Raw genomic sequence first — 13,608 nt, forward strand, 5'->3', positions numbered from 1 at the left:
TCTCACGCATTGGGGCTGATCAGCTGGAGGAGAGGGAAGGAATATCTCCTATTCTTCCCTGCAGTGCTGCCTAGTTCTCCGAATTACTGCAGAGGAACCTCCTCTGCAGCATCAGGTTTGGGTCATCGCTGGAGACAAGATACCAGGCTAGACGCATTAACAGCTTGAGCTGGCCATGCTAAATCCTCCTGTGAGGTGAGACAGGCTTGGAAGTTGTCCATCAAACCTATGAAAGACCCTGTGTGATAGTTCTTTGTCCTGTCCTCTACAGGATCTGTTTTCATGGCTTGCTCTGTTTGCATTTCTAAAGCAGATGCCAGATTTTAAAGCAATACAGGTTTTAACCATTTTATCTGATGTAAAATGCCCATCGCGTGGCAGTAGATTTCTAAGAGACACTGTGTCATTCCCTGCTGATTGGCAGTAAGGAAAACTTTGTCTCTTTGGCTGTGTAATGCCAGAACCACAGGGCTTCCTCACCTGAGCTCTAGGCAAGGAGCAGGTAGCAGTTGAGCTGTAGCCAACTGCTGTAGCAGTTGGGCTTCACTACTAGAATCACTCCAGAAGGAGACACCAAGGTTTGAACGATGTTTAGAATGTTCTGCAATCCACTGTGGAGTCCTGTACCCATTTCTACTTCCTGATCAGATTGTGTTCAGACCCCACAACTCACACTGATGAAGCAGGCCTCTTTCCATCTGACGGGCTGCCCAACATGTGCCTGCACCACCATCTAGCCAGTGAGCTCATTTTTAAGACTCGTCTTTTCTTGTTTCTTGGAGGTCAGGTTGCCAAACTTTTCCAGGACTCGAGTCTGGGCAATATTGTCAATATCCTAGTGACCCGGCTGATTCTTCTCACTGAGGATCAGGTAAGGCAGCCTTTGCCAAGCCAACTTCCATCATACTGCTGCCCTTCTTTTGTGGAAATGTGTGCTTCTCCTGGATGTGATCCCAGGGAGGTCCCTCCAGTGCAGGCCATTGCAGTCTGGGAATTCCTCTGGGAATCTGAGGACTGTTTCTAAGAAGTCTATGATAGGGTGGCTCTAGGAAGTTTAAAGTAGCTTTAGTCCTCCTAAAATCTTGCTTCCCATTACCTCCATGCAAGGTGGGGGGCATCTGAATGTGTCAGTGCCCAATTGGTGTGGGAAGAGACAGCACCTTCGTATCAGAGCTTCTTTGGGAACATGTCGTTATATTGCTTCTGTTCCAGCCCACCCTGGAGATTAACCATCATGCTGGAAAATCCCTGGACAGCTTTTGCAAGTGGCAGAAATCCATCGTGAACAGGAATGGGAATGGGAATGCTATCCCTGAGAACGGCATAGCCAACCATGACACTGCTGTACTGATCACTAGGTAAGGCTGAACCCCAGTTCAGCGCTGTCCTTCTGGAGGAGGTGTTTTTGCTGTTGCTAGCCCTCCATCTCTACCCTGGTAATACATGCACAGTTTACCTGCACCTTCCGATACACTCCCTCGTGAGCTGGCCTGGCAGCAACTGTCACTCAGCCCACCTGCATGCCAGTTACCTTGCAGTGATACAGATCATTACAGTTCAAATAGCAATCATCCTCCAGTGTCCTCCCTCCATCTTTGTTGGGCTCTCAAGACTGACAAGAAGCTTATTTGCAGCTGCAGATATTTGTGTCCATTGTGCAGTACGTTCAACAGTGTTGAGCACGCATAAACCTACCCTGGAGCTGTGTGTCAGCAGACAGCCTCTGAAAGGGTGAGCCCTGTCTGCCCCCTCTGTGAAAGATGGGGAAGAGGGTAGAAGTGCAATCCATGCATCATGACAGTGAGCATAGTACCTTGAGCCAACATGGGATTTGGCTCACCTGTGTGTAGGGCTGACTCCTCTCCTTGGGTAGTTGGCGGAAATGACTTCATCCGATCTCCTTTAGGGCAAGAAGAATTGTACGCTGTACCTCTCTCCATTCCCATAATAACAGTCTAAGTCAGTAGCTGAAATTAGGTGCTGAATTAGACATGCAAAGTTGGGTGAAAGGGCCTGAGCCTTTACACACAGGAGAAATAACCCCTATGAGAATGAATGGATGCTTGAGCCTGGAACAACAGAGGGCAGAAGGGGACAGCTGGAAGAATAGAGGGATGGTCGGAAGGACAGACAATACAAAAGGGACAGCTGGGACAGTGGAAGGATTAAAGGGATGGCTGGAAGGATATGGGAGAGGAAAGGGATAGCTGAAAGGATGGAGCATGCAGAAGAGGTGGCTGGAAGGCCAGAGGGTGCTGAAAGGCAGTGCTGGGAGGTGCTGCCCCCGCTCCACCCTGCATCTCTCCGATCAGCACCAGCCCTCTGGCACCCACACAAACACAGCTTCAGCAGGGGTACAGAGGCATGGGAAGAAGCCCATGGCAAAAGCAAGCTTTGTTTGTGCCTTTTTTTTCCTCTGGAGGAATGGAAGAAAGTCATAAAATGAAAGCAAGAGAGAGGGGAGCCTCCAAGCGGGAGCCGATTTCTTTGGCTTCCCTGCGCACTGCGCTCCCGCTCCAGTTCCCTGCAGCCACAGGAGACGCACGCAGCCTGGCTCATGTCAGGGAGCTTGTGAAATTTTTACAGTGCTGGAGGAGGAGCGAGCGAAAGGCCCTCTCGGCCCCGGCTTCACCCTTCCAGGATTGCAGTGTCTGCTTTTCCTCCCCTCGCTCCGCACGTGTGGGACACGGACGCTGACTCCGAATTCTTCGGCCTCCCACCAGATGTTTGAACTAACCCTAAGCAACTCGTTGGTCCTGCCTTGCTGAGGCCAAGTCCCGCGCCAGCCCTTGGACAGGCCAAGCATATCCGGCCCTGTCTCTAATAAATTCTCGTCTCCCGATAACATCTTGCTGAGCTGTGGGCTTTTTTCTCTTGCAGAGACGTGTCAAATCAGAACCTCAGAAGGGTTTAATGGAATCCGCTCGAAACAAAGCAACAAATGTTTTTCACTCGCTTGGTTTCCTGTCGGGGGTGAGAGGTTTGGACACTTCCAGTGAGCAGGAGAGGCCAAAGGAACAGGAGCCATTACCAGGAACATTTTACACTTAACCCATTGTGAGCTGTCTGCTTGTTTGCTCTCTGGTTTTGCACCCGTGGGGCCAACGGGATGAGCCAGTGTCCAACCCAGCGATTTGCTGCACAGGCGGCCTTGCTGACATCCTCCACAGCCAGCATCCTTGGGGCTGAGCCCCATTCCCACACAGGTTGAAAGCGCACCTTGCCACCAAGCTTCAGCACCCACAACACAGCTCTCCAGCCCCGGTTACCAGTGGTCCCCCCACCAGCAGATCCCACATGCATCCGAGTATTAACCTTGCCCCTTTCAGCCAGCAATTCCCGTATCAGTTCCCAGCAAGACCCAAATGTTTGATGAAGGCCATGGACTGGACAGGATCTGGATAAGACGAGCAAATGACAGCAAGGAGGGCATATGGCTGTTGTCATCTCCACAGTTAAAATACAGTGTTCATTCTCTGGCCCAAATTGGTCTCCAGCGCTGTTCTGGAGCTGCTGCTGCATCCCATGGCATGGTGCTGCATTTCAGTTTGGGTGAGATTTACTTTGTTGTCCTCATTAAGCTTTGACTTGTACACAGCTGAAGATGTGCAAATGATTGCTTCTTTGGTGCAGCGGCTGAAAGTCAAGGCAAGGAAGGCGAGAAGAGCCATTCTGAATCAACTTATATTGAATTTGTTTGGAAAATTCTCAGCGAAGAAAGAAAGAAACTGAAAAAAAATGTAGAAAATCAATTTAGCATTTTAATACAACTGAAGTGAATTAAGATATGAAACGTGCTTTCAAATCAAAATGATGTTTCCTTTTTCTTTTTTAATTTTTTTGTCCAAATTACATTTTTGACTGATATAATTTGCTGCAATGGATCTCAATTTACAAATGTCTTTAGCCAGCCTCTATCCCTGTATCTCCCTGTGCTGACACACCTGTAACCTGGCCCTAGCCATGGTTTGGGGCTCAGGTTCACAGTGCTGCGCACTTGCATAGAGTCTGGCCCTGTCCTCTTCAATACTGCATTGCTGGGGCAGAACCCCTGATTTCAGGGTTTCACAGTGGAGCAGTGGATGGCTCCTGGGAGCGAGCTTGACTATAGTGAGCAGAACAAGACTGACTACCCAAACAGCTTCAAGGCTTCAAGACTGGAATAGCATTGTCCCTTTCCCTGCTGACTTACTGCATTACCTAAAAAACAAACCTCTGATCCCTTCCAGCGCTGGCTCATGGTTAAAGGCCCAATATGCAGGAACTGTCATTAAAAACTCACAGTGAATCTCAACCTGGCGAAAGTGAATGTCCTAAAACACACGTCAGAGACTTATCTTATTTTTAGAGGCCTGTACTCTTCATTCCAGAAATGTCACATGAACTATGTATGCTGTTTGAAGTATTTTGAACATGATCACATGGGTAATATTGAGATGAATTTGTGAAAGGTTTTGGAGTCACCAAAATTGTAAGCGTTGTTCCTAATAATCCTCCTTCCTCTCTTTTCTCACAGATATGATATTTGCATCTACAAGAATAAACCATGTGGCACACTAGGTAAGTAGGATTTTGCTCCGAGAATCTGTTGCAATGATGAAAGCTGTCCCTTAGGTAGAGACGTCATGTCTCACCAGCACATCTTCAGGAGCTTGGCAAGGAAGGGTTGCACCATCCTCATTTCCTAACAAACAGGCTAAGGAGAAGCTGCTTGCCTAACGCTACCGAGAGCAGTGGCAGCAGAGCCAGAAACAGGCCCTGAGTTTCCAGCCCACTAGACTATAGAGCCTCCCTACTTCGGTAAACACTAAAAGCAGCAGTCCAGAGGACGGATGGGCTTTGGAACACTTCACTGTTATATCCCTGGGTCAGATCCAGTGCGATGATTAAGAATCGTTCGCATTTAAGGCTGGTCCATAGCCTAGTGGAGTATTCCTGGCTTAGTGGAGAGAAATAAGACTTTTTTTGTGATGACTATAAAGGGAGTTCTTTATTTAAACTGCTAGACACAGACAGACCCTGCAGCTCTCTTTGGCTGTAGCTCCCAATTTGTCTTGCCCTGGTCTAGACTAAGCAGTCAGGAAGGGATTATTGCTGTGAATCACTTCAGTTAAAAAGAAGAAGTTGGTAGATCTCCGACCTGATGAGGCTGCAGACGAGGTGCCTAGGAGGGAGGTAGAGGCTGGATGGGTCACGGTAGCTGGGCTCCTTCGTTTAATGGAGCCTGCTCGCTTCCCTGGCACTGTGGAGCAGAGCACAGCTGGCCCATGACTGCTTTAGTGGGATACTATATATGCAGAGGGTATGGGGAAACCACTGCAATGATCCAAGGGTATTTCTGTGTTTTTCAACCCTACAGATGGAGTCAAGCTGGATTTCAGATTGTAGTGGCTGTGTGTCAAATGCAGACAGTCAAGATGGATTCTGGATTATTCAGTTACCCAGGGTGCTCTGGCAAGGTTTAGATGCCCAAGCCCTTGCATTGGCTAGTCTCAAGTCCCAGCCAAAATAGCCCCCTGGTTGCCCCACAAGCAGTGGCAGTGTGGTGACAAGGCCTGCTCCCCACCTGCACACACAGCCTAGAGTTTGGGTCTGAAATTTGTTTGATTTTGACCTGTCCTTAGCATTTCCAAGCATGTCATGGTGCAAAGTCAGTTAATTGACATGTACTCACTACCCATAAACTCCAAGGTCCATCCTAAAGCCCAGAGCAGCCAATGGGAAGAAAGGTATTTTTAACGGCAGGGTGTGCTCAGTGCTGGTGAGTGTGAAGCACATCATTTAGTCCCCAAATGCAACCCATGTCCCCTACAGATGCTCTGTGCTGGCCCTATGTGACAGCTCTATCTGGCTTCCCTAGGCCTGGCCCCAGTGGGTGGGATGTGCGAACGAGAACGAAGCTGCAGCATCAATGAGGACATTGGCCTGGCTACAGCCTTCACCATTGCCCATGAGATCGGCCACACGTGAGTACTATATCTGAAGAGTTCCCATGGGTGGCCACCACAAGGGAAGGGCTCCTCTAGATTTATTTCTGCTAGCAGTAGCTATAAAATTTCTTTTACACAGGAATTCTGCAGCTCAAGAGATTTAGAAATTTCATTTGTGGTCTATCCAGCGAAGTCAGTGCACAGCAACATCCCTTTGTACCCCAGATCTTTACTATGCTAGATTACAGCCACATGGCTTGAAAGTTCCCTTTTGACATGCTGGATGTTGACATGTTGACATGCTGTTGCACCACCCTGCCATTTGTCCTGCCCCTAGCACCATACAGTACTCAGCACCACCAGAAGGGACTTTTTCCCCCGAGACACTTGAATCTACCTCTACAGACTTAGTGAGGATCAGTTTTCAGGAGCTTGGGAAGACTTGTTTGTCCGTAGGGGTTTAGTCCTTCTGAAATGGCCAGATCTGATGTTCTGCTTATGTCAGTACACAATGTCCTTGCATATCAGGCCCTTAGATGTCATAATTTAGAGATGTGCCCTCACTGGACTCCTTGCCAGGCCTGTTCCTTTCATCCAGACTGTGCCCAGTCTGCAATAGTTTCTGTTTCTCTGTGACCGCACTAGTCCCCTCTGTCAGACTTGCACCTACTTGTGGTTTGCCAGGCCCTTTCTAGGAGGCGGTCCAGTCACCAACATCTTGTTGTCTGGTTTTTCAGCTCATCCACACCAGTGCAAAAGGTGGGTCAAAAATGCAGCAGTTGATCATGTTTCTATTGCCATGGTAATGTTTTCTAGGTTTGGCATGAATCATGATGGGGTCGGCAACAGCTGTGGCTCCCGTGGGCAAGAAACAGCCAAGCTCATGGCTGCTCACATCACCATGAAGACCAACCCGTTTGTATGGTCCACATGCAGCAGGGATTATATCACCAGCTTCCTTGAGTAAGGAATCCATCTCACCTCGCCCTTCCCTCTATCTCTCAGCCAGTACACATCTCCAACCTCTCACAGCCACTTGTGATGAGTAGGCAAAGCCAAAGAAAAGGCCCAAAGCAAACATCCCATGCACCTTATGTCTTGCCTCTCAGTGCTTCATCCTGTCCCAACCAGAAATACGCTTTCCTTCTTTCCTCCAGACTTTCCTGTGGTTTGCTTCTCGCCCTAAAGATATTAACTCTATTTACCCTGCAGCTATGAGACCTTTAATTAGGTTCCTCTCTTCCAAGAACTTCACAGATAAATAAATAGCTTCTGAAGGCTTTGGATATTTCCAAAGTTCAGCCAGAAATCACAGAAAAGGGTTGATATGGTAGGGAAGGAGGATTTGAAGACAAGACTCTGGATCTGCATGGTGTAGACAGCTTCCCCACATACTGAGGAGGAGAGTTTTCAGGTGTGAACAAACAATTTAGGAAGTTTTTTTTTTTTTTCTTAAAATATATTTAGGCTTTGGGAGAATAGATTTAGGCTTCTAAGCCCCAGGGTTTTGATGCTGTCATCTTACCTGGGTCATATCTCTGTAGCCCAAGAGAGCTCCTTGTCCAGAGTTCAAGCAGTCCACAAGGTTCCTGTCAAAAAACAAGTAGTCAGGATCAATTTTAGTGAGGCTTTTGGTAGGACATAGCACTACCTAACAGAAAGATTGGATAGATCTTGGATAAGAATTGGAAAAAGCAAGTGTGTAAGGTCATTATGACAAGAGTAGTTTCAGGAAGGTCTGAGTAGCAAAACTTCACTGACAAGGATCAAAATTGAGACACTGCTGTTGTAATATGAAAGCAAACCTTTCTGATGGTCTCTGGAGTGTCCCTCCATCTCAGAATGGTTTGGTTGGAACAGCATGGCTTATCGTGAAATTCCAGATCTAGCAGCTCATTTTTGGCCACAGCAAAATCTGTCCCTCTTGACCTTTGACTCCTGGACTCACAACACAGCAAAGCACATTCCATGTACAAGCCTGGAAAAATGTATTAGCAGAGGCTCCCTTGTCCTCAGGTAACCCTGAGAGGTCTCAGCTGGGCTGGCGGAGGATTGTGAGTTCATGTCAGTCCCTCTGTAATTTGTTCTCACCACCCCCACATGAGAACATGGGCCTAAGAGCTTCCTCCATGCCAGTGCTGTGATGTGTGCAAGATCTTGGGGCATGGGGCTGGGAGAGTGGTGACAGGGGCATTAATTTAAGGAGAACTTATAGCAGCAAGGAAGGGGGAGGGAAAGACATATTTCTTGCAAAATTTGGATGTTCCTACAAAGGTCTGGCAGGCAGAAGGATGGGGCTTGGAGAGCGGGGGGCCCTCCACACTCAGCACCTCCAGCCGCTCTCAATCATAACTCTGCAGCCGTATAGTGTAAGGGCAACCACTTCACCTATTCATAGCCAGTGCTAGCAGTGCCGGGGTCCTGGGCTCAGGACTGCCGGTGTGCTGCAACGCACTGTCTGCTGGACCTTGGGCCCTGTAAGGACAGCCAGGGATTGGTAATAGCCTGCAAAACCTTCAGACTAGAACTTCTAGAATTACCTAGGTATGAACATATGCTTAAAATGTTTCCCCGAATCCATCCCTGAGGACATAAAAGCTCTGAGGACATAGATTGAAAGAGTTTAGAGCATTTTTTCAGCATTGATTATGCCTAGAAATATGCTTACCGAAAAGGCCGATAGAATTATCTCCCATAGCAGACCAGCTTGCGAGAGCTTAGCCCCAGGCTGTGACCAGTTTTGCTTGCTGCTGGTTCTCAACCATCTCATTTTCCTACAAACCTTTCCCAGCTCTGATTCTCATCTCTTGCTCCTCATTCCAGCTCCGGGATGGGATTATGCCTGAACAACGCTCCTCCCAAGCAAGACTTTATCTACCCAACGGTGGCTCCGGGACAGGCCTATGATGCAGATGAGCAGTGCCGCTTCCAGTACGGAGTTAAATCTCGCCAGTGTAAATACGGGGTAGAGAGCCTTCCTGCTTTACTATCGGTTTCAAGGGGGTGGAGAACTGGGGCTATACAGGGCAAAGGGCCATGGGGCCATTCCTCTGCTGCCCGCATTGCTTTGCTGTCCTGCTTGAAATGAAGGGCACTTGCACATTCCCTGTGAGCTCTGCCTTGCTTCCCTGTGTGAGGACAGAGGAGGTCATCTCATATCTGCTAAGGTTGACCTCAGCTCAGTTTCCATCACATTAGTCCTATGGGAAAAGTTCTCTTGCCTCACCTGACACTTTGACTGCTGCTGGACCACAAGGGTTGTAGCTGAATGTCAAGTTGCAGTCCCCTCATACAGACTGCTGTGTCAGTGGAGGTTAGTTAACAGAGTATTTTTCAGAAGCCTTGCTAGAAATCATTATACAAATCACTGCATGCATAAAATTAGAGAGAGAAACTTTTCAGTGAGAGGTCTTCCCAGGTGAGGCAGGCAGATATATTGTGGATGTGTCTTGGCTGAGGCTGCCCACCTAAGGTGCCCCTACCATCACATGCTGACATACCCTTGTACTTGAATCCTGGAAACCACTGAAAGGACAGACTGTTTCAGGAGGAAAGAGTCTTCCTGGACCTCAGCCTGACCTTTTGGTGTGTTTAACATAATGAACGTTGCCAATTACATGAGCAAAACAGTGAGTGGGAAGTGTGTGCACTTGAGGGCTAACTACGTAAAGCATCTGCTTTCCCAAGAGAAAGCAGAAAATCCAGCAATGAGATACACTGGCATCTGTATTGTCTGACAGACACACGTGTATGTATGTTTACCCTACTGCAAATTGTGGAAAGCTGTGGAAGAAGGAAAGACGTCAGGTTGGGTTTTGGGTTCTTTTGCAGCCATGTAGATCCAAGCCCACCAGTGGCATTGAAGTCATCTGATATTAATCAGTTTATCATCCTGCATCTTCATCTAGTTAGTTTGGCTAAGAAACAGAAAATGAAATTATTTTCCTCTTCTTGATCTCATGAGCTCATCGGTGATCAAACAACAAAGCTTGGCTCTCACAGGTCCAATACTGTCTTATGACATGGACCCAGGGCCCCAGATCCTAGGCCCCAGTTTGAAAAGTGCCCCAGAGCCAGCTGGGAGTAGGGCAGATGCAGTCTCAAATTGTGCCCAGAGCATCAGCAGTGGCAGGAAAGATCTGAGTCAGAATGAAGTGGTTGTGTTATCTGATGCTGTGTACTACCGATCTTGCAGTTAGTGTCCCTCCTAATCTGAACCAAAGGCAGGGGAATGGAAACTTTCCACGTTTACATGCCTGTTTCCCAGCTAATTTTTAACTTAAGGAGATACTTCCCAAATACAATACAAGGATTACAAGAGAACAAGATGTCCTTGTGATGACCCTTCTAGCCCAGGCTGTCTTGTGTGTGGTCTGGGAGAGCCACAAAGGGCATAAGGGCTCATGTTTGTAAACCTGTGTTAATGTGCACATCCATCCATTCATCCCCTGCCCCATATAAACAAACTCCAGAGCAATGGCACAAAGATGGGAGCTTCCCTTTCTCTTCTGGTATCTTCCATTTCCATGCCAACATAGAGCAGCTTAGGAATAGGATGAAGGCAGAATGAACAGATGTAACAGGTTGAAGCTGGGAAGTTCTTTTTCAGTAAACACCAGCTCATATTTACTAGTAGTCAAACTGGCTCTATAGGAGCAGAATGGAGGAGCCTTTTTTGAGTTGGGAGAGACTTTTTGCTTTCACTGGTTAAAACTAGTTTTAGCTGGGCTTTGGAAAAGGAGTTGGGAACCTAATCCCCTTGCATCTTGGAGGAGGCCAGTTGCAGAGCAGAGGCACTTAGTGCCGACTCCTCAGCATTTTCCTGAAGCCGAGTCAGCCAGTGGCACACTGCTGTTGCAATCCAGGAGTGGAGGGGAAGCACGCAAGTCCTAAGCTTGTGTTTTCACCCCTCTTGGTACCCGAACAGAGGATTCCCAGTCGTTGAGTCAGTTCATCTTGCCTGGGTATTGGTTTCTGTTTAGAGCATGGCTGTTGGCGAGGCCAAGGAATTCCTTACTGAAAGGCTAAAACAAATCTGGAAGGAATGATGAACAGGCTGTTACCTAACTGGAGGCAGGCGGCCTGCAGGAGCTCTGTGTTGTCAGGTCCCACTGCTTTAGCCTCGACCGGTGTCGGCACTTGAGTGCGCCAGCTCCTTCAGGCCATGTCATGGCATTGGCATGCACCACCAACGCATTGATGTATGCATCCAGTACACTTCCTGGTGTACTGGAAGTGTGTTAGAAGTGGCTGTGGCGATTTGGACTCCCATCTCAAATCTCAGTTTCCTCCATTGACAATATGAACCTGTTTCTTTTTAATACTTTCAAATATAACTTAAGTCATGAGATATCATTTTCTGAGGAGCAGGAAGTTTTCCTAAGCTCATTTCAGTAACTAGAGGAGCATAATGATGGCCTGGCAAGAAACCCAGCTCTGGTTTTTAGCTGTTGCTTTGCAGTTTGCAGGTGTTGAGATCTGGACTGGCCGATGCAGTAGCAGAGCAGGTTCCAAGGGTCAGAGCAGCTGTGATGAATTTGCAGAGTCTCTGTCATGGAGCTAACTTTTGGGTGGGCTTTAAATTGACTGGTAGAGGAGATGAAACACCTGAAGGACCCGTTTGTTTGCTGGAGCTATGAGAGACTGGGATGACTGGAGCTCAGGGTCTGCAGCTCAGACAGCTTCCTGGAAAGAGGGTTGGAGTCTGCAGTCTGGTTTCATTCACTGGGTCAAACTGCACTCCAGAGCCAGTACAGGCAGAGAACAAAAGTACCCACCTCTGGAGCTGCTTAAGGGCTAGTTCAGTTTTTGGTGTTATTCAGATTATATGTAAAGCAGCTCTAAAACTAACAGCAGAACTGTGCCCTTCAGGACTGTTAAGCTGGTGGAAGATTACCAGAACACAAACAAGCCTAACCATGACCTGCAGTGTGTTCCTATTACAGGAGATGCCAAATTTGACATTAACCATTTATGCCATATTTACACTCCAAGGGAGTCCCAGCTTTCCTCAGAGACCAGGCGGATCTGGACTCAAGTGGCATAGAGATGCTAATGGTAGCCATCAGGGACTGGCCCTTGTGTTTAGCCTCAACAGCTAAGACCCAAAAAAAGAAACATTCCTCAGCTTGTAACCCTGGGAAGAAGGGTTGGAGCAGAGCACAGTGGGATTAACTTGGGACTTATTGGGATGTCTGAGGAGATGAGTTGTGTGTGACGCAAACACTAAGTTTAGATGCATGGGGTAGCTGGGGAGTCAATTCTGGCGCCTTGGCTCATTGACATTCAGAAATCTCAGAAAACCCTGTCCCCAGGAAACATGATTGGGCTAAGTCTGGTGAGTGGGTGATCTGTCAATGGCCTTGGGCTGATTGACACTGGGAACACCTTGCAAGATTTCTTCTCGTTTTTGTTTTTTTTTTTTCCTATGCTGAAAACACTTCTGTAATAGTGTCCTAACCCAGCTGGTGCTTTTCAAGCACACCAGTGCGCTGCTGCCCCAGTCCTAGCAGCCCCTAGCATGAGTGAATCCTAATCTTGGCTCCATTTCTTTGTCTCTTTCTTTCTCCCTTCCCCTCTCTCCCCCAACATCTCTCTCTTTCCAGGAAGTCTGCAGTGAGTTATGGTGTCTGAGTAAAAGCAACCGCTGCATAACCAACAGCATCCCTGCTGCTGAGGGGACCATATGCCAAACCAATACCATTGAAAAGGGGGTAAGGAAGCCCAGGGCACCGTAGCGCGTTAACAGTGAGGGGCTTCCAGGGATAACCAGGACTATTCGTTCATGTTGGGAAGGGTGGAGTTGACTTAAGAGTACCAGCCCCCCATCCTTCTCCCTGCCTCCTGGATCTCCGTGCTTGGAGGGGCTCCCATCAGCTCAGAGAGGGAGGTTGTGACTCACCAAGGAGCCCAATCGCCCCACACTGTATTGAATTACAGTCCCTGCTCCAGTGAATTTCTTGGTCTCACTTAGGAGGCCTAGTAATACAATACCAGGCAATGGCTAATGCATTAGACAAGCGTTTTGTTCTTAGGTCTACTGAGGTCCTTTGGGTGTCCCGAGAAAATAAGTTTGGGGTTTTGCCAGTTTCCCCAGAAACTGCATTCTGCAGGTTTCCCCAGGAGGGACAATGTTTTTGTAATGCGCTTTCAGATCTACTTACAAAAAACTGCCTAGAAAAGCTAGGTGTTACGAAACATTAATTTTTCATGCTCACCTGAAAGAGGAAGGTAGGATTTTTCATGACCAGTCATTTTGAAAGTGAATTTTGACTTGACAGTTGCTTACATCTCTGCATTCTCCACATCTCCTACAGCTATTTGCACCAACAAAAGGCAAGTGTGAAACACTTAAAACCAAGTGATTCATACCCCCTTTGCAAGCTGTGAATTGGGGCAATGGAGAATCAGGGCTGGGACGTTTACCATAAAATGGACATGTTTTTCCATTAGAAGAAAAATAATTCCCAAGAAATTCAGGAGTGATTTCAAATCCTTAAGAAGCTGGGAAAGCTCATGTGCAGGAAAGATAGTGGCTTTGACAAATGCATTACTATTTGCAAACAGTCGTCTTAGCTCTGCTGGAAGTTAGACTGAAAAGGATTAAACAGCTCCTGGGACTGAACTTCCCTGCTGCTTGGGAATCACCATATACAATGGGATTTTTTCTACTGGTGGT

At 47.6% G+C, this 13,608-nt stretch overlaps 1 protein-coding gene across 2 annotated transcripts in view; it reads left to right on the forward strand.

Moving 5' to 3' along the window:
• ADAMTS10 (ADAM metallopeptidase with thrombospondin type 1 motif 10) overlaps positions 1-13,608 on the forward strand; it is a 62,745-nt gene that overhangs the window by 27,425 nt on the left and 21,712 nt on the right. For both annotated transcript variants that reach the window (XM_062596291.1, XM_062596292.1), the window contains exons 6-12: positions 788-871; positions 1,213-1,358; positions 4,517-4,560; positions 5,861-5,966; positions 6,747-6,893; positions 8,754-8,895; positions 12,536-12,643. In XM_062596291.1, the coding sequence (XP_062452275.1) occupies positions 788-871; positions 1,213-1,358; positions 4,517-4,560; positions 5,861-5,966; positions 6,747-6,893; positions 8,754-8,895; positions 12,536-12,643 (777 nt within the window). The remainder of the gene's footprint in view (positions 1-787; positions 872-1,212; positions 1,359-4,516; positions 4,561-5,860; positions 5,967-6,746; positions 6,894-8,753; positions 8,896-12,535; positions 12,644-13,608) is intronic.

The sequence above is a fragment of the Rhea pennata genome, chromosome 27 (genome assembly GCF_028389875.1).
Source record: "Rhea pennata isolate bPtePen1 chromosome 27, bPtePen1.pri, whole genome shotgun sequence".
NCBI classification, from domain to species: Eukaryota; Metazoa; Chordata; class Aves; order Rheiformes; family Rheidae; genus Rhea; species Rhea pennata.